Source organism: Nerophis ophidion, unplaced genomic scaffold (genome assembly GCF_033978795.1).
Source record: "Nerophis ophidion isolate RoL-2023_Sa unplaced genomic scaffold, RoL_Noph_v1.0 HiC_scaffold_30, whole genome shotgun sequence".
NCBI lineage: Eukaryota > Metazoa > Chordata > Actinopteri > Syngnathiformes > Syngnathidae > Nerophis > Nerophis ophidion.
This window is the reverse complement of record NW_026906952.1, coordinates 840,443-864,979: the sequence shown is the minus strand read 5'-3', so window position 1 is coordinate 864,979 and position 24,537 is coordinate 840,443. Positions and strand designations below refer to the sequence as shown.

Below are 24,537 nucleotides of genomic sequence, written 5' to 3'. Positions count from 1 at the left end.
TACATACAATAAACATTGTATGTGTAAATATCCATAATTTACCTCTATACTTATTCATAATAGTGTTTTATATGTTTTTTGAAAAATGACGTGTTACATATTTTATTTTGTAATTGTAGATGATTCCATAGATGAACTCCTTTATATGATGTACATATTTGTTTTACATGTGTTCATACCTTTGCTTTTGAGTACACATAAATCCCTCTTAGTTCATATTTACTGCTTCACATCTGAAACATCTTCTGGACCACTTCTGGAAGCATATTATTATTTACTTTATACATCATTTGAACAGTTGTCTTTTATACAAGATCTTTTACTTTTATAATGTGTGATTTTTTGAATAATTTGTTGAGTCTCTAGAATCCATTCTATTAGTTGTCTTTATTACTCTCTTGAATATGATGATTGTTGTGTGATTGTTTTATATGTATGTCCCCAGACTTTTATGCAATAAACAATGTATGTTTCAACTGAAGTTGGCTACAATAATTCTAGTTAATATTTGTACGTATTTTATTCTCTTTAGTATTGCACTCCATTGTTTTATTGTTTTCTTTATATGACTTACATGTAGTGTCCAGTTTACTTCATCATCTATATTAACTCAGAAAAATGCGATTACCTTAATTCCTTTAATTTCAATATTATCCATCATAATTTGTGTTTTACATTTTTACAATCTTCAAATATGATGTATTTAGTTTTATTGAAGTTTAGTGATGGTTTATTGATGTGCAGCCATCTTTTTATGGTTAAGTTCTCTATGGATAAAATAAAATGAGAGTTAAATCAAGCGGTAATGAAGATTATTATATACATAATTATATATAGATAGTAGTGACAATTAAAGACACTTCCATCCTGTTCATTTGAGCAAAGAAAAAGAGTAGACTGTAATATTCTAAACAATAGAAGAATATTAATATCAGCAGTCAATATTCCAACATTGTGAAGCTAAGCTATCGTAAAAAACATATTCAGCATTAAAGGCTTTATGAGAGTGATGTAATGATCAGAATCAGAAATACTTTATTAATCCCCACAGGGAATTTAAATTGTCAGCACTGTTATGACCATGTGTATATTAAATGTAATATTATATGAATACCATAATAAATTGTTAAGTTTGGGGGATGTGTAATATTGTTTGTATGAACATCCTGAATGTTTTTGTGCTAGAATAGTTTTAATTAGTAGAGAGTGGGGGGAAATGAGGCAGTAATGATAATAATGGTTTGTTTTAAGCCTGTTTATGAATAATTAAAGATAATTAAGATACCAAAATGTAGCTTACATCCTCAGTGAGCTGAACTCCAGCAGTAAAGATGAGAGAAATAATGTGGAAAGGTCAGAAGTCAAATGTTTCTTCAGGTAATACATGGAGCCTCTGCTGCCACCCAGCGGCCGTTGGAAAGAATGCATACATTTTGTTTTGACCTCCTTAAAGCTGCTTTTTACTTTCTGTCCTGTTTGTGTCCAAGTCTGTAGTGTGGGCAATAGGACAGAAGGAAGACATTTTGTTAATAGACTGTGGAGGGCAGCAATACACCTAAGATGTTCTACTAGTCTGCTGGAAATAGAAAGGAGGAGAAAGCAAGATGGCGTTGGATGGAGAAAGTCTAAACGTGGGCATTATTGTTCTGTATTTTTAATCAGTGCATACATGTGCACATATATGTCCTTTAATAGAGTAAACATCAAAAATAATTGTTTGTATCTGAATGCACTTTGTATTTAACACCACCATTCTTAAATATGTTGTTTGTAAGAATGTGGGTGTTGTTGAGAAGATGATGCAGGTGTTCTGTCCAATTTAGCTAACTGTAAAAATGTGTTACTTAATCTAGTTTATTAGTAAAATAAATTGTTTTCCTGAATTATATTCTCCTCACTTTATCCAGACAGTCATTAGGACAAAAGACCCTGCGAGGAATTTGCCCTTTAAAAAGGGAAACCTATTCACTGTGGCAGGACAATATCAAGATGAATTGATCACATTTGTATAATCGGCTACGAGGCATTTTATTCTCATTGTACAGCACTTATCTTTGGGCTGATACTGATACTGATACTGATACTGTGTTGACCAGTTTGATGATTGAATGTCCAGTACTGTAGAAATGTGTTTGGATATGACAATCCCTTTATTCCAAGCTATCAAAATGAATTGAAAAGTAGGTTCTAGAACATTATGTATGCTGACCTTGGCTTGAATGGCACATTGTCACAGCAGTGAGACCTGACCACACACCACACCACACGCTCCAAAACTGTTTGTCCTCCATGTAATCACCCCCGAGTGTTTCCAGCTGAACACAATTAAAGGAGGCTACCATGATGGCAACCGCACCATAGCAACAGTCCCATCCCTGTCGACACTTCCTGGTTCTCAACAGGAAGTGGGCGGAGCAATCTGCAGAAAGGGACATTCAGCATGAACTGAAGCCAGCTATCAATCAGAGAAAACAAAATAAAAACAATATAAGCAAATAAGGAAATTTGGCTCCAACAGTCAGTTTTCGTCTTTTGGTGCAGTTGACCTTGTTCTTACATTTCTCCTTCCTCCTAGAGTTCCTGTGTTGCCTTTGTGGGCGGAGTTGTGGGACGTGCACAGCTGCTTCCAATTGACCCTGGTGCTACTTAAGCAGCACCTTGACAGCTGGATGGCACTCGGCGATTCCATTACACGCCAGTTGATTCCATGCTTTGAGTATTTTGCTACCTTGGCCATTCCCAGTGCCATCCATCTTGGTGTTGTTTTGTAGTGTGCACGTCTTGTAACTCCAAACCAAGTTGACTTTATTTGTGTATAGAAGTAGCTTTTGTTATTTTTTCCAAAATGCACATTTAGTCTTCTCTTTTTCGCACCATCATTTTTTGTTTCCTACTGTTTGGATTGTTTTTGTGAGTAGATTTCCGCAGTAAAAGAAGTGTGAACAGCACTCTGACAGAAGGAGTTCCTCCAAAACGCAACACCCTTTGGCGGACAAGTATGTGATTAAATGCTATACATATAAAATGAAAGAGACAAGTGGTAGAACAAATGGATGGATGTACAGTAAAGCTCTGTGGGATGATGTACATAATTAACTTTTCCCAAACATTCCAAACGTTCCCATGTTTTCTGAAATTGATAATGTTTGAGGAATTCTAAAAAAGGGGGATAAATCATGAACAACTTTAAAAAACACTTGTCATGTGTAGTACTTGACTGAAAAAAGGTAATAATCTAAAATATCTCATCTATAAATCTTAGAAACTATGTGCTGATGTTTTTAGAAGGTCAAAGTTAAAGTCTGGACAGTTTATTTCAAATCCTGCAGTTTCATTTGCTGCTGCTGTTCTCACCAGCACACTTGTGTTTCTTACACTGCTACTTAGAAGACAATCTTTCACCACACACACTGCAACTCAACACTTTCTCTCCTGGGTGTCTTCTCGTGTGTCTTTTCAAATGCTGACTTTGTAAAAAACTTTTACAACATACTGAACATGTAAAAGGTTTTTCTCCAGTGTGTGTTCTCACGTGTTCTTTCAAATAGTGCCGTTGCGCAAAATATTTACTGCAGATTGAACAGGAAAAGGTTTTTCTCCAGTGTGTATTCTCATGTGCTTTTTGAAATTTTCCCTTCGAGTAAAATCTTTACCGCAGATTGAACATGAAAAAGGTTTTTCTCCAGTGTGTGTTCTCATGTGTACTTTCAAATGTTGACTTCTTGTAAAACCTTTACCACAGATAGAACATGAAAAAGGTTTTTCTCCAGTGTGTGTTCTCATGTGTACTTTTAAATCTGGCCTCTGAGTAAAATGTTTACCGCAGTTTGAACATGAAAAAGGTTTTTCACCAGTGTGTGTTCTCATGTGTCTTTTCAAATGTTGACTTTCTCTAAAACCTTTACCACAGATTGAACAGGAAAAAGGTTTTTCACTGGTGTGTGTTCTCATGTGTACCTTCAAATTGATACTTTGTGTAAAACCTTTACTACAGAGTGAACAAGAAAAAGGTTTTTCTCTAGTGTGTGTTCTAATATGTATTTTCAAACTCTGACTTTGTGTAAAACCTTTACCACAGGTTGAACAGGAAAAACGTTTTTCACAAGTGTGTGTTCTCATGTGTACTTTCAAATTGATACTTTGTGTAAAACCTTTACCACAGATTGAACAAGAGAAAGGTTTTTCTCCAGTGTGTGTTCTCATGTGTGATTTTAGACGACAATGGTATTTAAAAGTTTTGTGACAGTGAGAAGATGTGAAGTGAGTGTTGTCAGTGTGACATGTCTTATCATCTTTAGAGTCTTCATCATCAGTGTCAGGAGAGTGTGACGTTGTGTCCTCACTATCTGATAGTGGAGCTAAGAGCTTGTCTGCTTGTGATCCTCCACAGTGGTCTCCATCAGCTTCTGTTGTCATGTGTTGTGTTGAGCTGCTGCTTGGAGGCTCCCCCCCTCCCCTCTCCTCACTTTCACCTTTCACCTCATCATCTTCACTCTTCACAGGGACACCAGTCACTGGGAACTCCTCCAACCATTTAGGCTGACTGATGCCCTCTTCCTCCTCTTCCTCTTTAATGTGCGGCGGCTCTTGGTCCTCCTCTTCCTCTTTAAAGTGAGGGGTCAGTAGGTCCTCCTCTTCCTCTTTAAAATGGGTTATTAGTGGCTTCTCCTCTTCCTTTTTAAAATTGGGGGTCAATGAGTCCTCCTCTTCCTCTTTAAAGTAAGGGGTCAGTAGGTCCTCCTCTTCCTCTTTAAAATGGGTTATTAGTGGCTTCTCCTCTTCCTTTTTAAAATTGGGGGTCAATGAGTCCTCCTCTTCCTCTTTGATGTGAGTGGTCAGTGGGTCATCCTCTTCCGCTTTAAAATGGGGGATCAGTGGGTGTTTCTTTTCCTTTTTAATGTGGGAGGGCTGTGGCTCCATCCTGAAGCTCCACTTCTGTTGCTCAGGGAGAAGATGTTCTTCACAGACGTCTGCAGGCCACAAGAAGACAAACACGTTTTAGAAACATCCATCTGTGCTCAGTCACACAATGCATTCAGTACTTTTACATGCACTTAGGAAAAACAAGTTATCGTATGAACTGTCTTGAAATCTCAGTGACGCACAAACACGCTGCTCTTTACAACATTATTCACAGGAAGGAAAAACAAACCAGCACAACAGGACTTTCTACAATGGATAGACGGTTGATGGTTTAAAATTGATTCTGTCATATATTATTTCTTATAGAATTATTAATAGAACCGTTTTAAAACAGGCTACACAGGCTCCTAATTTAGTTGATGAAATATGCAGTAAAATATTTCATCACTTCCAGTATTATTTTCTCAAATAAAGTAACCAGATATTAACAGTAAATAAACAAGTACATTAATAATAATTGTTTCGCCAAATTAATACAATTAGAAATGACACAATATGTTACTGCATATGTCAGCTGCCAAATTAGGAGCTTTTGTAACCCATTTTGAAATTCTTTTATTAGCAATCATATACCAAATGATATATCGTGACATATATTGTTATTAAGATATAGATTTTAAGTCATATGGCCCATACCAAACATTGTTTCGCCGAGTCATTTTGTTTGGCCCACCAAATATATTTATTTTTATATTCTTTAGATGTGTGTGTATGTTTAAAATGTGGTACTACTGTTCTACATCACGTGGAAGTGTACATTTAAACCAATGTGGGTGGCACTGGGAGCAGGTGGGTGAAGTGTCTTGCCCAAGGACACAATGGCTCAGATGGCAGAAGCTGGGATTGAACCTGGAACCCTCAAGTTGCTGGCATGGCCGCTCTACCAACCGAGCTATACTGCCAGGCCACCTTAACAACATCAACACATTACCCACCGCCTAAACTAAAGTCTTAAAAAAACCAAAACATTTTTTGTTTTTTTGTCCTGTCCGGCTTCTCAGGCAAATCATATAGTTGATGTAGATGCCCATATCGCATGTTCACATTTACTTTACAAAAGAGAAGTGTAGGATACTTCTCTGGTTGCCTTATTTGTATTTGACTTCATTAGACGTATTGATATTATCATTTTGTGCTACACTAAAGTCTTAACAAGCTGGTACGCTTCGTACTGCCTCTGTCTCTGTCACTATGTCTCTGCAGCCCCCAGCATTGTCCCACCCACACAACCATCTGATTGGTTACAGGCAAAGCGGTAAGAGCCAATCAGCAGTGCGTATTCAGAGTGCATGGAATCAGGGCTCATGGCAGAGGCAGGCAGAGAGGAGAGACGGTGCATGTTAGCAGAAAGGTGTTCAGCAGGTGAGCATAATGCAGCGGACGATCCCCATATCATAATAAACACCTCCCAGTCAACTACTTGTAACATCACTATGAGCCCGTTGACGATCTGGAGGTATAGGCGGTAGCTCAGCTCGCTCACAGTCCTTGAGGTGAAGGCTGATTAGCTTTTAGCGTAACGTTAGCTCATTTTGCGATGTGTGCGTGCGTGCGTGTGTGTGTGTTACGGACAGTAAAGCCCTGTCTGTCTGAGAGAAAGACAAGCATTATTGACCGATAGTTAACATCTAAGTTATTTCACTTAACCTTTTTCTGTGTTGACGCAGCAAAAAGTCAGTGAGTCCTACTCTTCCTCTTTATTGTGAGTGGAGCTGTGACTCCTCTTTCTCTGTAAGGTAAGGGAGGGCTGTGATTCATTTTTCTCCTTAATGTGAGAGCTATCTGGCTCCTCCTTCCCTTTAATGTGGGGTTGCTTTGAATCCTCTTCCTCTTTAATCTTGGGGTACTGCAGAACCTCCATTTCCTTTTTAATATAAGGGGTTGTGACTGATTCTGCTCCATCCTTGAGGTCCGCTCTTGCTGCTCAGGGAAATGTTCTTCAATACACAAGTTAGACGAACAAATGCTTAAGAAAAGTCCAGATTTACCCAGTCACATGACACTTTGTCCTGCATATATTCTGATAATGTCTCTGAGGATTTTATCAGTCCCCACGTTGACTTTCAAGATGTCAAAACCATACGGTACATCAGCGAAGCAATACAAAAACTCATGAAAAAAATAAACACAGCAGTAAAACACTTACATACAAACAAGACAGCTGCTTGTACACCCGAAAGAGAACAAAGAACAGTGTCTAAGAGGAGCATCAACATTTGCATTTAAACTGTAAAATCCTGTTTATGATTTATTTACTCTACTTATTTAAATATGAACATTTTCCTTTAGGAAACTTTTACGATTTCTGTGTTGTTGTAGCTTGTATGCTGCAATTCCCCCCTCCCCCCCCCAAGATGGCGACCCTGTAGTGGCTGCTGTTGGCAGGAACTCTGTGCTCTTGTGTCATCCTTTTGTGTTTCCATCTTCTTTTCATGTGTTTATATACATATGCATATGCATATATATATATATATATATATACATATACATATACATATATATATATATATATATATATATATATATACATATATATATATATATTTTTTTTTTTTTGCCTTTTGGTCCGGACCCTTTGGGATTGTGTGACAAGGGGTGGCACTTTCGTGACTTCTGCAGTGCTTTTTTGTGGACTTCTGGATCCGCCTCCCGAGAGCCTTGTGGCCATGGAGACCAGCTGCTGGGTCTCTGCCACACCAGAATCCGTTTGGAGAGACTGGATGAGATGCAGATGAAGAGACAGGACTGCGGAGCTAGCACTGAGCGCCGGGACGGAAAAGCTTCACAGTGTCTTGGCTGAATGAGCAGGTATCGGACACCTCGGTCTCTTTGGACATATCCTCACTCATCCATGCGGACTGGACACTGGCCGAGACTTGGTCGGCGGCCGAGGGTGGAGTCGGCTCTCTTGGTTGCTTTGTTGGGTCTGCTCTCGTCTCTGGCCATGCTCCCTTCACCCCAACAGACAATGGTGTGGGACACCGCAAAAGCCACCACAGTGTATTTGTTTCTTTTACTTTTTATTCATGTATGTATGTAGAAGTGTCTGGTTGCATCAGCTCTGCTCTTTTAATGTCCTTTGTCTTCTTTGATGTTTCCCTCTTACACACATGAAAGAGGGATGTATGATAGGGCTATAAGTAGTTTTTTTCCCTTGGCCTCAGTCTGGACCCCCTCTCCAGGGGCCCAGGCTGAGACCGATTTTTAATTTTTTCTCACATTCCCCCCACTTGTTTACACGTATGTATCTCACCTTTTTTGCAAGGGGCGCCGCAAGTTGGCAGACCCGTCAGCGATCCTGTTCTGTCTCCCTGGAATGTTTGTCTGACCTTGAATGGGATTCTGCTGAACATTTTAATTTCCCCTCAGGGATTAATAAAGTATGTTTGATTCTGATGTTTGATATCAACAAAACATAGCTAATTAGTAGAAATGAACTAGATTAAATCATCTCTCAAAGGTGTTGAGACATTGATGGACAGCGGAGAAGTAACTAAATCCAAATAAAAAAATGATTTTATTTTTTATAAGATATTTAGACTTAGACTTCCTTTTTATTGTCATTCAAAGTTGAACTTTACAGTACAAATAAGAACGCAATTTCGTTGCATTATCTCTTGGTAGTGCAGGATAAAAAAAACAATAAGGTGCAGATATACAGTTGTGATCCAAATTATTAAACCGCCACACAATTTTGGTGTTTTAGCTAGTTGGACATTTATTCCGTATTTTGTTTATAGTCATATCAAATAAAGATGTTTCAAATAGACAAATGCAACTCAAATCTTAACACTGTATTTTACAAAATACCAAAAAAGGACATTTTTCTTAATATCTCATTGACAAAATTATTCAACCCCTTGCAGATCATAACTCTTAAGAACAGAATTTGAATAAGGTCTTTTCAATCAGGTGTTGAACACACCTGTAGATGTGATTAGAACCATAACGAGCAACAATTAAAGTGATTGAAAAAGACTGACGCTCAGCTTCTTGTAGATGGTCAATGGTGTATTTGCAACATGGTGAAGTCCAGGGAGTGGTCAAAGAAGTCAAGAGAGGAGGTAATTTCTCTTCATAAGAAAGGATATGGATATAAGAAAATAGCAAAGACATTACACATTCCAAGAGACACAGTTGGGAGCATAATTCGCAAGTTTAAAGCTAAAGGCACAGTGGAAACACTACCTGGGCGTGGTAGAAAGAGGATGCTGTGTGCGTACAGTGGTGAAAAACCCCCGGGTAACAACTGAGGAACTACAACAGGACATTGCAGAGGGGGGAACGCAGGTTTCGTCCCAGACAATAAGGCGCGCACTACGAGATGAAGGCCTCCGTGCCAAAACTCCCAGGCGCACCCCACTTCTGACTACCAGGCACAAGAAAAATTGACTCCAGTATGCCAAAAAATCATCTGGACAAACCCCAAATGTTTTGGGAAACTGTTCTATGGAGTGATGAGACAAAACTGGAACTCTTTGGGCCTATGAATCAACGTTATGTGTGGAGGAGAAAAAAATGAAGCTTACAAAGAGAAGAACACCATCCCTACTGTTAAGCATGGTGGGGGGTCAATCATGCTCTGGGGCTGTTGCTCTGCCTCAGGTACCTGATAATCTTTTCCGTCGTCCTCACCACTCTCTGGAGAGACTTCCAGTCTGAGCCATTGCAGGCTCCAGTCCAGACAGAGATGCTGTTGGTCAGCAGGCTCTCTATAGTTCCTCTGTAGAATGTGCTGAGAATGGGGGGAGGGAGCTGTGCTCTTTACATCCGACGCAAAAAGTGCATGCGCTGCTGAGCTCTTTTTACAAGATCTCCGGTGTGTAGGGACAAGGTTATATTGTCAGTAATCTGCACCCCCAGGAACTTGGTGCTGCTTACCATCTCCACCGCTGTGCCGTTGATGAAGAGTGAAGTGTGGCTGGACCGGTGCTTCCTGAAGTCAACGATGATCTCCTTGGTCTTGTCGACGTTCAGGACCAGGTTGTTGGTTCTGCACCAGTCAACCAGATGTTTCACCACCTCCCTGCGAGATGTTGAAGATGTCTGTGAGAACCCCCGCCAACTGGTCTGCACATCCCTGAAGCACCTGGCCCGGAATGTCATCAGGTCCGGGGGTTCACTTTCCTCAGGGTATTCAGGACATCCGCTGTGTCCAAGTTGAGCGGCTGCTCATCAGAGCGAGGGGTGTTTTTTCTCGCCGGAGTGATGGATTTTCTCGCCGGAGGGGTGTTAAGTGCCTCAAACCTTTCAAAGTAGTTGTTTAGGTCATTTAGGAAGCTGATACTGTTGTCACAGGGATGGGGGGCAGCTTTATAGTCCGTGATGACCTGTATGCCCTGCCACATTTGTCGAGTGTTCGTGGGGTTCTGGAAGAAGTCCTGCACTTTCTGACTGTGAGCACCTTTGCAACCTTAATGGCACGGTTCAGGTTAGCTCTGGCTGTTTTTACTGCTACCATGTCGCTAGACTTAAACGCCTTGTTCCGAGCCTTCAGCATTGCACGCAGTACCTCACTGTTCATCCATCCAGAGTTTCTCGTTGGCCCGTGTGGGGATGTTCTTGATAATAATAATAATAATAATAATAATGGATTCGATTTATATCGCGCTTTTCTATTGTTAAATACTCAAAGCGCTCACAGAGAAGTGGGAAGCCATCATTCATTCACACCTGGTGGTGGTAAGCTACATCTGTAGCTGCCCTGGGGTAGACCAACGGAAGCGTGGCTGCCAATTTGCGCCTACGGCCCCTCCTACCACCACCAATCATTCATTCATCATTCATTCACCAGTGTGAGCGGCACCGCGGGCAAGGGTGAAGTGTCCTGCCCAAGGACACAACGGCAGCGATTTGGATGTTAATAGGTGGGAAGCGAACCTGCAACCCCCCGGTTTCTGGCACGGCCGCTCTACCCACTACGCCATGCCGCCCCTAATCTGATCACACTGACATCCTCCATGCACTTCTGAATGTATGCGGACACAGACTTTGCATACTCCTCCACACATGTGTTATGATTATCGGTGACGGCTGCCTTGAACATGTCCCAGTCTGTGGTTCCGAAGCAGTCTTGTAATGCTTCCATTGCTCCCTCTGGCCAGGTCCTCACCTGCTTCACTGTAGCTTGCTTTCTGATCAGCAGGGGCTTGTATGCAGGAATTAGCATCACATATAGATGGTCTGAGGAGCCCAGGTGGGGGCGTGGTGCAGCTTTATACGCCTGTTTAATATTACTATAAACCAAGTCCAGCTTGCTTCCATCCCTGGTTGCAAAATTCACATATTGATGGAAATGAGGGAAAACTGTTTTCATGTAAACTTGATTAAAATCCCCTGCGACGATGAAAACTTCCTCTGGATGTGTAGTTTGCAGTTCATTGATGGAGCAGCACAAAGCGTTCAAAGCTTCTTTGGTGTGAGCACTGGGGGGAATGTACACTGTTGTGAAGATCATAGCACTGAATTCCCGAGGTAAATAAAATGGCCTGCATTTTATAGTTAATATTTCTACATCGGGAGAGCAGTGACATGAGACGTTCTTCCCGTTGTTGCACCAGTTGTTATTGATGTATATACAAACACCACCGCCTCGGGATTTACCAGTGAGAGTGCTGCTCCTATCCGACCGAAACATAGTTAGCTCCTCGATGCTAACTGCCTCGCCCGGGACGAATGGTTTCAGCCACGTTTCTGTGAGAAATATGGCGCAGCAGTCTCTCATCTAGATAGATAAATAGATAGATAGATAGATAGTACTTTATTGATTCCTTCAGGAGAGTTCCTTCAGGAAAATTACAATTCCAGCAGCAGTGTATTGCATATGAATCCAGCGTCAGGTAGTCCAGTTTGTTCTCCAGTGAGCGGACATTTGAGAGCAGGATGGAAGGAAGCGGCGTTCTGTGAGGATTAGCCTTTAGCTTTGTTGTTAGCCCCGCTCGGCATCTCCGTTTCTGTTTCTGATCCCACCGCTTATGTCTCCTCTGTCTGCGGTCCCCTCTGGTACTAGGCTCCGCTGCCTCACAGGCCGCTGGATGTAGCCGGCGTAGTATTCCCAGGATAGCGAGGAGGTCCAACGTATACGCATCTTTCGGTCTAATACTGCCCGATCCATCCACATCCAAAATTGTCTGGCGGTCGTACGTTACTACGGAGTGTCCACGCTGGAAGCCAGCCATGAAATTCACAGAAATTACTGGTAGATTTGCCAAAATGTTCTATTACTACCAAGAGCCTCTGCAGCCGCAGCCGAGCAGGGCGCCGCCATCTTGAGACCAATATCTGGCTTGTATCTTCAGTAGGGATGTACATTTATAGATTTATGGATATGATACCCTAATCAATATTCCTTATCGATACCAGTATTTATCGGTACTCTTTTCGGTACTACATGTAATTTGTGGAAATAAAAAAGTGGAAAAGAGGCATTTTAAATAGCATTCCTATTTGCAGAAGAGGTTGAAGTCTTAAAGAAGTCAACTATGTGTGCAGTGCAAGGTGAAATGCAGTTATGTCATCTTCTTGTCAATAACACACACATCAAACTTTGGTTGCTTCCTTATTTGTCATTATTTAAAGCTGATTGTAATGTGTAGCAGCGGCAGCTGAACTCAATGTGACAACGTGTCATAGTTACCTCAGTCAGCTGGAATTAAAAATACAAATAGTTGTGTCGTTAGTCCAGAATCTTCACGGTCTTCATGGACCACATAATTAAAGGCCTACTGAAATGAGATGTTCTTATTTAAACGGGGATAGCAGGTCCATTCTATGTGTCATACTTGATCATTTCGCGATATTGCCATACTTTTGCTGAAAGGATTTAGTAGAGAACATCCACGATAAAGTTTGCAACTTTCGGTGCTAAGACAAAAGCCCTGACTCTACCGGAAGTCGCAGACGATGACGTCACAAGTGTGGGGGCTCCTCACATATTCACATTGATTTTAATGGGAGCCTCCAACAAAAAGTGCTATTCGGACAGGAGAAAACGACAATTTCCCCATTAATTTGAGTGAGGATGAAAGATTTGTGGTTGAAGATATTGATAGCGACGGACTAGAAAAAAAAAAAAACGCGATTGCATTGGGACGGATTCTGATGTTTTTAGACACATTTACTAGGATAATTCTGGGAAATCCCTTATCTTTCTATTGTGTTGCTATTGTTTTAGTGAGTTAAATAGTACCTGATAGTCGGAGGTGTGTCTCCACGGGTGTCTTGACGCCAGTGTCTCAGAGGAGTTGACGGCAGCTTTATGGATGGCACAAGCTCAGCTTTTCTCCGGTAAGAAGCGACGTTTTAACCACAATTATCTCACCGAAACCTGCTGGTTGACATTCTGTCGTGATTCATGTTCTCTTGACCGCGCTCTGATCCATAGGAAAGTTTCACCTCCGGGAATTTTAAACAAGGAATCACCGTGTGTTTGTGTGGCTAAAGGGTAAAGCTTCCCAACTCCATCTTTCTACTGTGACTTCTCCAATATTAATTGAACAAATTGCAAAAGATTCAGCAACACAGATCTCCAAAATACTGTGTAATTATGCCGTTAAAGCAGACGACTTTTAGCTGTGTGTGTGTGCAGCGCTCATACTTCCTATAAACCCGTGACGTCTTGCGTAGACGTCATCGTAACACAACGTTTTTAAGACGAAACTCCCGGGAAATTTAAAATTGCAATTTAGTAAACTAAAAAGGCCGTATTGGCATGTGTTGCAATGTTAATATTTCATCATTGATATATAAACTATCAGACTGTGTGGTGGCTAGTAGTGGGTTTTAGTAGACCTTTAGGAACCAGTACTAAAAAAAAAAAATGGTACTTGGTATACAGCTCTTATCTTCACCACTAAACCTTTGAAATATGCTGACATATGTGCTGCCAAAGGTAAATAAACAGTAGCCATATTGAATGTTTGCCTTCATTTGACCACGTGAGGTAAGGAGGACGGCCTCTAGGTCACATGGTTACACCCCAGCAATTACACTGTTGATGATTGATGAGCATTCATATTTAAATGGTGGTGTTAAAAAGCAAATATATCTCCATCTTTAGTGATAAATGTGTCCCCCGGATGAACATGTGTCACAAACATTGTATTAGATGATATGTGGATGTTGTGCTTACTTGGACTGTGATGAAGCTGTGAGGACTCAGGTGGTTTGTCTTCATGCTCTTCAGTCTTCACAGAGACAACAGTCAGTGGAAACTTGCTGACATCAGCCTCCTCCTGCCCTACAAGACACTCTCCCTCCTGACTGATCCACACTTCCTCCTCTTCCTCTTTAATGTGGGGGGGCTGTGGATCCTCCTGTTGCTGAAGGGGACGTTCTTCTTGACGAGCGTTCATCTGTTGGACGTCCGCAAGACAACACAAACAAACTTCAGCTCAGATGTGTCAAATATTTTTTAGTCTATCAAATATAATATTTTCCAAGTGGACTGACACCACTTTGTGGTGATGTTCTTCTACACATGGAATAATCATCAGTTATTGATTATTATGAATTGTGTCATTGATCCTGTTTTCTGCATTTACATTAATTATTGATTAAAAAGTAACAACTTATGGAAAACCTCCTGCTGGGATTTTAATACCGTCATGACTGCATGAAGTCAGTCTGCACGTATAAAAGTGTCATTGTGCTGCAGCATCAAGTGACGCCAACTGGCTCCTCCCACTACCAACCTACCAGCCAACCTTGACGTGCACCTCCAAAATAGTCCCACCTCACGTCAACGGTGACCAGGACTACAGAGCTGTGGTCGGTTGGCTTTACTTTTACGCACAATATCCTCTCCTTGTTTTTCCTTCTGCAAAAGCAACATTTTTAGCCCAACAGACAAGAAACAGAAGTGCAGCGAAGCACGTGTAACAAGTGCCAGCGAGTGTGGCCGTGTGATAGTATGTTGCTTGAACCTCACTCACACCTTAAGGAATGTGCTGGCGTGAGAATATATATATATATTAGGGGTGGGCAAATTAATGTGTTAATTACGAGTTAATTCATCACTCTATTAACACCTACAATTATTTTATCGCACATTTGCGTATGTTGTTTACATGCTTTTATTTTGTTAACGCCTTTTCTTAACAAGATGGCGACGCCCGGACGGGCTTCGGCGTGGAGGAGCTCTTGCTAAAGATGGAACATTTGGCAAAAATACCGGACAATTCTGCAAATTTCCTGGCTGGCTTACAGCGTGGTCACTCCGGGATCACTTACGACCGCCAGACAATTCTGGATGTGGATAGATCGGGCCGTTTTGGACTGAATGAGGCGTGCTCACTAGACCGGGTAGCTAGCATGGGAATACTTTGCCGGCTACATCCAGCGGCCTGTGAAGCAGCGGAGTATATGTGTTGTCTGTCTATTTATGAATAATGCAGACCAGGACTGTTGGCTGAGTTCTTAACGTTTGCTTTCAGAGCGTGCATATCACAACATACAAGATGCCGTCATGGCGACACACAACCTATACCGGGCTACCACGCATGCTCGTCACTCCTGTTGCATGCTGGGTAGGGTAGTTCTTTTTTTCCCTGGCTCATAACATCACAATATAGTACCATGTATATGATGCCTTCAGTTTATCAAAGCACCAAGCAAACAATCGGAAAATTCCCATCATATCAAATCCTAGATAAATGATAAATAAATAAATAAATGTGTTGTACTTGTATAGCGCTTTTCTACCTTCAAGGTACTCAAAGAGCTTTGACACTACTTCCACATTTACCCATTCACACACACATTCACACACTGATGGAGGGAGCTGCCATGCAAGGCGCCAACCAGCAACCATCAGGAGCAAGGGTGAAGTGTCCTGCTCAGGACACAACGGACGTGACGAGGTTGGTTCTAGGTGGGATTTGAACCAGTGACCCTCGGGTTGCGCACGGCCACTCTGCCACTGCGCCACGCCGTCCTATGGTCATAATTATTTTAAGTGCACTACGCAGAATAAACACAGCATTATTGATATTGCTAGAACAGATAATTTGATCAAAAATTCCCTAAAACAGCCCACTACCTGTAATATAGGTTTTTTTAAACATAAGATCCCTGATTAAAAAAATGTTTCTGCTGTTACCTCAGAAATTGCCTGTTCAGATGTTATGATTGTGGCTCAGAGATTTGTATGTAGATTATATTTATTTTCCATAACAAACAGGATAACTTAAATACCCTGGTAGTGGCAATTAGCTTAAATGTTTGTATTTACATTTTTTGAGTTGATTTTCATAAAATATGCTATTTAACTGCTACTGTTTAACAAGGACTGATTTAAATTGTGTTTGCACAACAAATGTTTTGGGGGCTTTTGTTCATGTGAGAGAATATTCCAATAAAGGTGCACTACACACTACTTTTGAATTCATTATTGGGCTTTGTGTATACAATGCAGTTAATCGCGATTAATCGGAGAAATAGTGCGATTAACTTCGATTACAATTTTTAATCGTTACCCAGCCCTAATATATATATATATATATATATATATATATATATATATATATATACACATACATATATATACACATACATATATATATATATATATATATATATATATATATACATATATATATATACATATAAATATATATATATACATATATATATATATATATACATATAAATATATATATATATACATATATATATATACATATAAATATATATATATATATACATATATATATATATATATACATATAAATATATATATATATACATATATATATATATACATATAAATATATATATATATATATATATATATATATATATATATATATATATTAGAATATTTGGGTACCTCATGATTTGATTACAAACAAAATATTGATGCATATTCAATTTGTGTGCAGTATATTAAAGCCATTTTTCATATTTAACATTTATTTAATTAAATATTTATTTTAGTCTGACTGAATAAGCATTAATCGCTTACAATTGTGCAAATAGTGTATTCATAATAACAAACATCAGTTGATTTAATTTCCATGATATGTCCACCCAATGCAGCTGAGATAGGCTCCAACACCCCCTGTCCCCCCTCGCAACCCCAAATAGGGACAAGCGGTAGAAAATGGATGGATGTTATCAAAGGAATAGAAGTGCATGCAAACATCATTTATATTTATTGTTAATAAAGTTGACACCAATACAAAATAGACCACTGCAATAATATTCTACTGTCATTATAATAATAATATTTGTAATTATTTTTTCATCCTGTAAAGCATCTTTGAGTACACTGAAAAGCGCTATACCAAATAAAATGTATTATTATTATATAATGTGACTTATTCCAGACTTAAATTTCGAGACGTTCGTTTCTTTCTAGTAACAAATATTCAATGATGTTAAGCGTGACTGTAATATACAACAAAAAACAGTTAAAGTATTAAATAAGTCAATATAATTCTCATAGAGAACATATAAAATACACTCCTCAAAAAAAACGCTCGCATTTGCTACAAAGGCCTGCTAGCGGGCTAACGCTAGCACGTTAGCTTCGAACAACATATGAGGTAAATAAGATAAATAATATGAAAATATATCATGTATATTACCTCATAAGCCGCGTGTACAAGAGAGGAGTGGAATATATTCTTCCTATTGTTACACCAGCAACTCTTTTTTGTCTTCTGTGGCCGGGCGAAGGAAGTGTGCACCACTCACTATTGTCCCAGTGAAACACGTGTTTGAAGGAAGTGTGCACCACTCACTATTGTCCCAGTGAAACACGTGTTTGAAGGAAGTGTGCACCACTCACTATTGTCCCAGTGAAACGCGTGTTTGAAGGAAGTGTGCACCACCTACTATTGTCCCAGTGAAACACGTGCTGGGCCAACATTTGTTCCGCGGTTGAGAACACCTCGATGACGTCACACAGGAGGAAGCACAAAACAAGATGGCGTCTGGCGGAGAATACGTTGTTTTGGTTATTATGGTTTCTAGGTCTTAATTACAACGTACATGTGCACATGTGTGTCGTTTAACAGAGTAAACGTCGTTATTAATTGTTTGTATGCGGATACATTAGTCTGAGTGCACTTTGACGTGCTAGCCTAGCCTGCTGGTTAGCTTAGCTTGTTAGCTGCTAACAAAGAGAGGCGGAAGTGATCGACACATCAAAGCAGAGATCCAATGTAAGTGTAAAGTGTTTTTATTGTGTGAACATGTCTACATTACAAATGATGTGAGTGTTGCTGAATCGGTGACTAACTGCTGCTGTTGAAGAAATATTTGTGATGTTAGAAAAAAAAAACGATAGCAGAGTACAAGGAGGAACTTTGTTCAACAAAAGAGGAGAAGGAGCGACAACATCAACTACTGGACGCTGTTTTCAGGAAACATCAAGTTGTGTTACACATCCTTCCATCCATCCAACCATCCGTCCATTATCTTCTGCTTATCTGAGGTCGGATTGCGGGGGCAGCAGCCTAAGAAGAGAGGCCCAGCCTTTCTTTTCCCCAGCCGCTTCGTACAGCTCTTCCCGGGGGATCCCAAAGCGTTCCCAGGCCAGCCAGTTTCTAACATAATAGTGAGAGTCCAATCCATAGTGGGGCCAGCCGGAGACCATCCCGAGCAGGGACAGGTCAGCAACGCAGAGATGCCCCCAACCGATGCACAGACGAGCAGACCACCCTGGGTCCCGACTCTAGGCAGATATATATATATATATATATATATATATATATATATATATATATATATATATATATATATATATACACACACACAATAAAAACTAAATAAGATAAGGCTCAGAATTGGTTTCTTAACCAAACCTTTTGTTGTGTACCAGAGAAGGGAAGGAGGCAACAACCAGGGCAGGACTGCGGTTTACAAGGTTCATTTAAAACCTTTGATGAATGCGTGGCGTGTGTATGCTACTCAAAGTGAATGAGTACCCACCTGCTCCCAGTTCCACCCACACTGGTTTAACTGTAACTTAAATATTGGGTTTCACTATGTAAAGCGCTTTGAGTCACTAGAGAAAAGCGCTATATAAATATAATTCACTTCACTTCACTATGTGTAATATTAAATATGTAAATGTTACCAAGGGTTGTTGTCTGTAAATGTTGGTTGTATCTTTCGTCGTAATCCAAGAGTGCAAGGCGAAGAGGCAGGTCGTGGACATGCAAGAGGTCATGGGCAAGAGCAGGGCAGCGTGGTCTGGGTCCGAGCAGGGAGGTCGTGGATCGAGGAGAGCAGTCAGAAATCCGGATGCGAGTTGAGTGACAAGGCACAGATAAGGAAGGATAGCGTAGTCACTGAGGAAATACAAAAGGACATGAACCAGGGGAAAACAGAGAGATAGAGCAAAACAAGGGCAAGAAATTCACTGGGAAAACAGGGAATGTCAGACGTGATGCTTACTGGAAGGTTAGCGACGTTCTGGCAAAGGGTCCTCGGGTCTGCTGGTCTTTATGCTGCTCCCTCTCATCAAGTCCAGGTGTGTTGATTATTGATAGCGTGTAGGCTCGTTGCTGCGTGGGCGTGGTGCCCTCAGCACGAGCGAGGGCGCTTCTTGGTGCGCTGTCAGCAGAGGCGCCTCTTGGCTCACTGTCAGCAGAGGCACACGCAGCTCAAGCCGCTGAGGTAACGCGGGTTCGACTCCGCGTCATGACACCTTTCTACATATAAAGTGCAACATTCTCACATATAAAGTGCAACATTAAACTGCTTCAAGTTGTTGCTCAGATTAAATAAAATGACAAAACTTTTCTTCTACATACAAAAAGTGCAGCATTAAACAGTTTCAAGTCAACTCAGCCTCATATTAACTTTTCTTTTTCCCACCCTCCAGCCTTTAACCCTGATGACTTTCAATCAATTTTCATGTTTTCTGCCAGAAAAATCAGTTTATCCACATTGTCTGCAGAAAGAGCAGACCTGCTTGCAGTTACAATGTCCCCAGCTGTGAAAAATACCCTTTCGCTGGGCACGGAGGTAGCAGGTATGGTGAGGTAGTGCCTGGCTAACTTGGCAGTAAGAAGATATGTGGGCTCATTGTTCTTCCACCATAGAAGTGGGTCAAAATCGAGTTTTTAATGCACTATGGTCTTAAATCTGCTGCTGTAAAAACACCAACAGCATTTGTTATTGCTTTAGCCCTGCCTGAGTCGCAGAGTAGAAGCTGCTTGAATGCAGTGGGAGCAGTGTTTGTTCGTCTTTCTCTTCGTTGAAGCCATGTTATCCATTGTTGTATCGCACTGCAAAGCCGAAGTGTTCCCAGACGGGAGATCTTAACGATGCAGGAGGGTCTTCCAGCTCTGGCTTTTACACTTTGTAGTAGCCCGGTCGTTGTTAGCATGCTGTGTGTTGTGCCTCAGTGTGCATTGTTGACACAACGTGTGGTGCGCTACTTAATATGTCCGTGTGGAAACTTGTTCGATACACCTCCGAACCAGAACCCCCGTACCGAAACGGTTCAATACAAATACACGTACCGTTACACCCTTAATACACACCCATCTGAAGATTATAAAAAAAATATATATTTGGTGGGCCAAACAAAAGGACTCGGCAAACCAATGTTTGGTATGAGTGCTATGACCTCAAATCTATATCCTAATAACAATATATGTCACGATACATCATTTGGTATATGATTGATGATAGAAAAAATTCAAAGCGGGTTACAAAAGCTCCTAATTTGGCAGTTGACATATGCAGTAACATATTGTGTCTTTTCTAATTGTATTATTTTGTCGAAACGATTATTATTAATGTACTTGTTTATTTACTATTAATATCTGGTTTATTTATTTGACAAAATAATACTGGAAATTATGTAATATTTGACTGCATATTTCAGCAACTAAATTAGGAGCCTGTGTAGTGTCAGAATAATTGTTTCTAAGTTATCACAAAAACTTTGTGTTGCATTGAGTGACTGGTGAGAAGCAAAAGCTGTCTTTGAAACCTACCAAGAGTAAGGCTCGTAAAACTCCACTGTGTTGGGGAAAGTAAGATGATGGTGTTCCTGTTTTCTTTCATGTATTATAATCAAACATAAAGATATTGTCTGACCCAAGTACTACAAAAGCAAAGAGGAAGCAGAACCAGTGTCCCCTCCAGGGGACCTCTTTTTGAACCTACTTTTTCAACTGTTTTACGAACCTCTTTTTGAACTGTTTTACGAACCTCTTTTTTAACTCATTTACGACCTTTTCTTTTGAACTGTTCCGTAACCAAAGGCAACGCTGTTTACGACACACTTCCCTCTCGAAGTAGCTGTGGTCATGTGGTCGAAGAAAGTAAAATAAAGAAGGGGGAGTACAATCTTTCGCCAGAGCGTGGGTGACACTGTAAAAAGTTAGAGGTCGACAAGTTTCTCCTCAATTGAATCCAAATTGAATTATGTCTCTGTTTGATTCTTTGCATCTTGTCTTGTTTAATTGATGTCATCAGTGTTTGAACCTGACATGTAGCCTGTTTTAAAATGGTTTTATTACTAATTCTATATGAAATAATGTATCGTAAAATACATTTTAAACCATATCGTCTATCCATAGTAGAAAGTCCTGTCGTCCTGGTTTGTTTTTCTATTCCTGTAAATAATGTTGTAAAGAGCAGCGTGTTTGTGCGTCACTGAGATTTCAAGACACTTCATACGATAACTTGTTTTTCCTAAGTGCATGTAAAAGTACTGAATGCATTGTGTGACTGAGCAGACATGGTGTGTGTTTGTCTTGCAGACATCTGTGAAGAACATCTTCACCCTCAGCAACAGAAGTGGAGCTTCAGGATGCGGACAGAGGAGCCACAGCCCTCCCACATTAAGAAGGAAGAGAAATACCTACTGATGCCCCATTTTAAAAAGGAAGAGGAGGACCCACTGACACCCCGATTTAAAGAGGAAGAGGTGGATCCACTGACCCCTCACATTCAAGAGGAAGAGGAAGAGCACAGCATCAGTCAGCAGAGAGAGTATCTTGAAGGACTGGAGGAGGTTGATGTCACCAAGATGCCAGTGACTGGTGTCCCTGTGAAGAGTGAAGGTGATGAGGTGAAAGGTGAAAGTGAGGAGAGGGGAGGGGGGGAGCCTCCAAGCAGCAGCTCAACACAACACATGACAACAGAAGCTGATGGAGACCACTGTGGAGGATCACAAGCAGACAAGCTCTTAGCTCCACTATCAGATAGTGAGGACACAACGTCACACTCTCCTGACACTGATGATGAAGACTCTAAAGATGATAAGACATGTCACACTGACAACACTCACTTCACATCTTCTCTCAGTCACAAAACTTTTAAATACCATTGTAGTCTGAAAAGACACATGAGAACACACACTGGAGAAAAACCTTTTCATGTTTTATCTGTAGTAAAGATTTTACTAAAAGACAAAATTTGAAAAGACACATGAGAACACACACTGGAGAAAAACCTTTTTCATGTTCAATCTGCAGTAAAGATTTTACGCATTGGCACAATTTGAAAACACACATGAGAATACATACTGGTGAAAAACCTTTTTCCTGCTCAGAATGTGGTAAAAGTTTTGTAACAAATCAAACCTTAAAAGCACACATGAGAACACACACTGGTGAAAAACCTTTTCCGGGTTCAATCTGCGGTAAAGATTTTACTCTAAAGACCCTTTTAAAAACACACATGAGAACACACTCTGGTGAAAAACCCTACTCCTGTTCAAGATGCAACAAAAGCTTTCGTCACCGACAATCTTTCACAGTACACATGAGAAGACACCCAGGAGAGAAAGTGTTGAGTTGCAGTGTGTGTGGTGAAAGATTGTCTTCTAAGTACCAGTGTAAGAAACACAAGTGTGCTGGTGAGAACAGCAGCAGCAAATGAAACTGCAGGATTTGAAATAAACTGTCAAATCTTTCATTTTGACTTTCTAACAACATCAGCACATATAACATGTGTGACATCATTGTTGTGTGTGTACAATAATGTTATTATGAATCTAACATTTATAGATTAGACATTTCAGATTAGTGCTTTTATTTCAGTCAAGTACATGAGTTATTATACACATTTGTGACTTTAAAATGAAAAGATTTTTGACTGAAAAGGTGAGAATAAACAGTATATAAAATATGTTAGTTACAGTAAACATTTTAAGTGTAGATATCCATAATTTACTTTTATACTTATTCATAATATTGTTTCATATGTTTTATGTAATAATGAAGAGTTGCATTTTTTTTTTCAAATTGTAGATGATTCCATAGATGAACTCTTATATATGATGTACATATTTGTTTTACATGTGTTCATACCTTTGCTTTTGAGTACACATAAATCCCTCTTAGTTCATATTTACTGGTTTACAAAAACATCTTCTGGACCACTTCTGGAAGCATATTATTATTTACTTTATACATAATTTGAACAATTGTTTTTATACAAGATCATTTACTTTTAAAATGTGCGACTTTATGAATTATTTGTTGGGTCTCTATAATCCATTTTATTAATTATCTTTTTTACTCTCTTGCGTAATATGATGATTGTTTTGTGATTGTTTTATATGTATGTCCCCAGACTTTTATGCAATGAACAATGTATGCTTCAACTAAAGTTGGGTACAATAATTATAGTTAATATATTTATAAGTATTTATTTTATTCTATTTTGTATTGCACTCTATTTTTTTATGTTTTCTTTATATGACTTACATGTAGTGTCCAGCTTACTTCATCATCTATATTAACTCATAAAAATGTGATGACCTTTATTCCTTTAATTTCAATATTATCCATCATTGTTTGTGTTTTACATTTTTACAATCTCCAAATATGATATATTTAGTTTTATTGAAGTTTAGTGACAGTTTATTGACGTGCAGCCATCTATTTTATGGTCAAGTTCTCTCTGGATAAAATAAGACGAGAGTTAAATCAAGCTGTAATGAAGGTGAAGAATGGAAGATTATTATATACATAATTATATACATAATTACACTCAGTAGTGACAATTAAAGACACTTTCATCCTGTTCATTTGAGCAAAAAAAGAGAGTTAAGTGTAATATTGTAAACAGTAGAAGAATGTTAATATCAGCAGTCAATATTCCAACATTGTGAAGCTGACCTATGGTAAAAAACATATTCAGCATTAAAGGCTTTATGAGAGTGATGTAATTATCAGAATCAGAAATACTTTAATAATCCCTGAGTGGAAATACACATTTTCATTAACATGTGAATATTAAATGTAATAATGTATGATATTAATAAAATAGTAAAATGTTACTTTTGGGGATGTGTAACATCCTGAATGTTTTCATGCTGGAATAGTTTTAATTAGTAGAGAGTGAAACAAATGAGGAAGTAATGATAATGATGGTTTGTTTTTAGTCTGTTTATGAATAATTAAAGATAATTAAAATAGCAAAATGTAGCTTACATCCTCAGTGAGCTGATCTCCAGCAGTAAAGATGAGAGAAATAATGTGGAAAGGTCAGAAGTCAAAATGTTTCTTCAGGTAATACATGGAGCCTCTGCTGCCAACTATTTAGTAAAAAAAAACTATATATATATATATATATATATATATATATATATATATGTATGTATGTGTATATATATATATATATATATATATATATATA

At 39.5% G+C, this 24,537-nt stretch overlaps 2 protein-coding genes across 3 annotated transcripts in view; one reads left to right on the top strand and one right to left on the bottom strand.

The window, feature by feature from the left end:
* Positions 1 to 17,644, bottom strand: part of LOC133546510 (oocyte zinc finger protein XlCOF22-like) — a 42,136-nt gene extending 24,492 nt beyond the window's left edge. Inside the window, exons 1-3 of one of the 2 annotated variants that reach the window (XM_061892282.1) lie at positions 17,511 to 17,644; positions 14,054 to 14,276; positions 3,401 to 4,970 (exon numbers count right to left, since the gene is read on the bottom strand). In XM_061892282.1, coding sequence (XP_061748266.1) covers positions 3,541 to 4,970; positions 14,054 to 14,276 — 1,653 coding nt within the window. In that variant the 5' untranslated portion in view covers positions 17,511 to 17,644 and the 3' untranslated portion in view covers positions 3,401 to 3,540. Of the gene's footprint in view, positions 1 to 3,400; positions 4,971 to 14,053; positions 14,277 to 17,510 lie in introns of those variants that run through there. The other variant, XM_061892283.1, reaches the window with a different exon arrangement.
* A 204-nt stretch (positions 17,645 to 17,848) lies between these two features.
* Positions 17,849 to 22,399, top strand: LOC133546519 (uncharacterized). Its single transcript, XM_061892295.1, has 2 exons — positions 17,849 to 18,089; positions 21,651 to 22,399. Exon 2 carries the CDS (start codon positions 21,701 to 21,703, stop codon positions 22,310 to 22,312), a length of 612 nt encoding a protein of 203 aa, XP_061748279.1. The 5' UTR covers positions 17,849 to 18,089; positions 21,651 to 21,700; the 3' UTR covers positions 22,313 to 22,399.
* Positions 22,400 to 24,537: the final 2,138 nt, after the last annotated feature.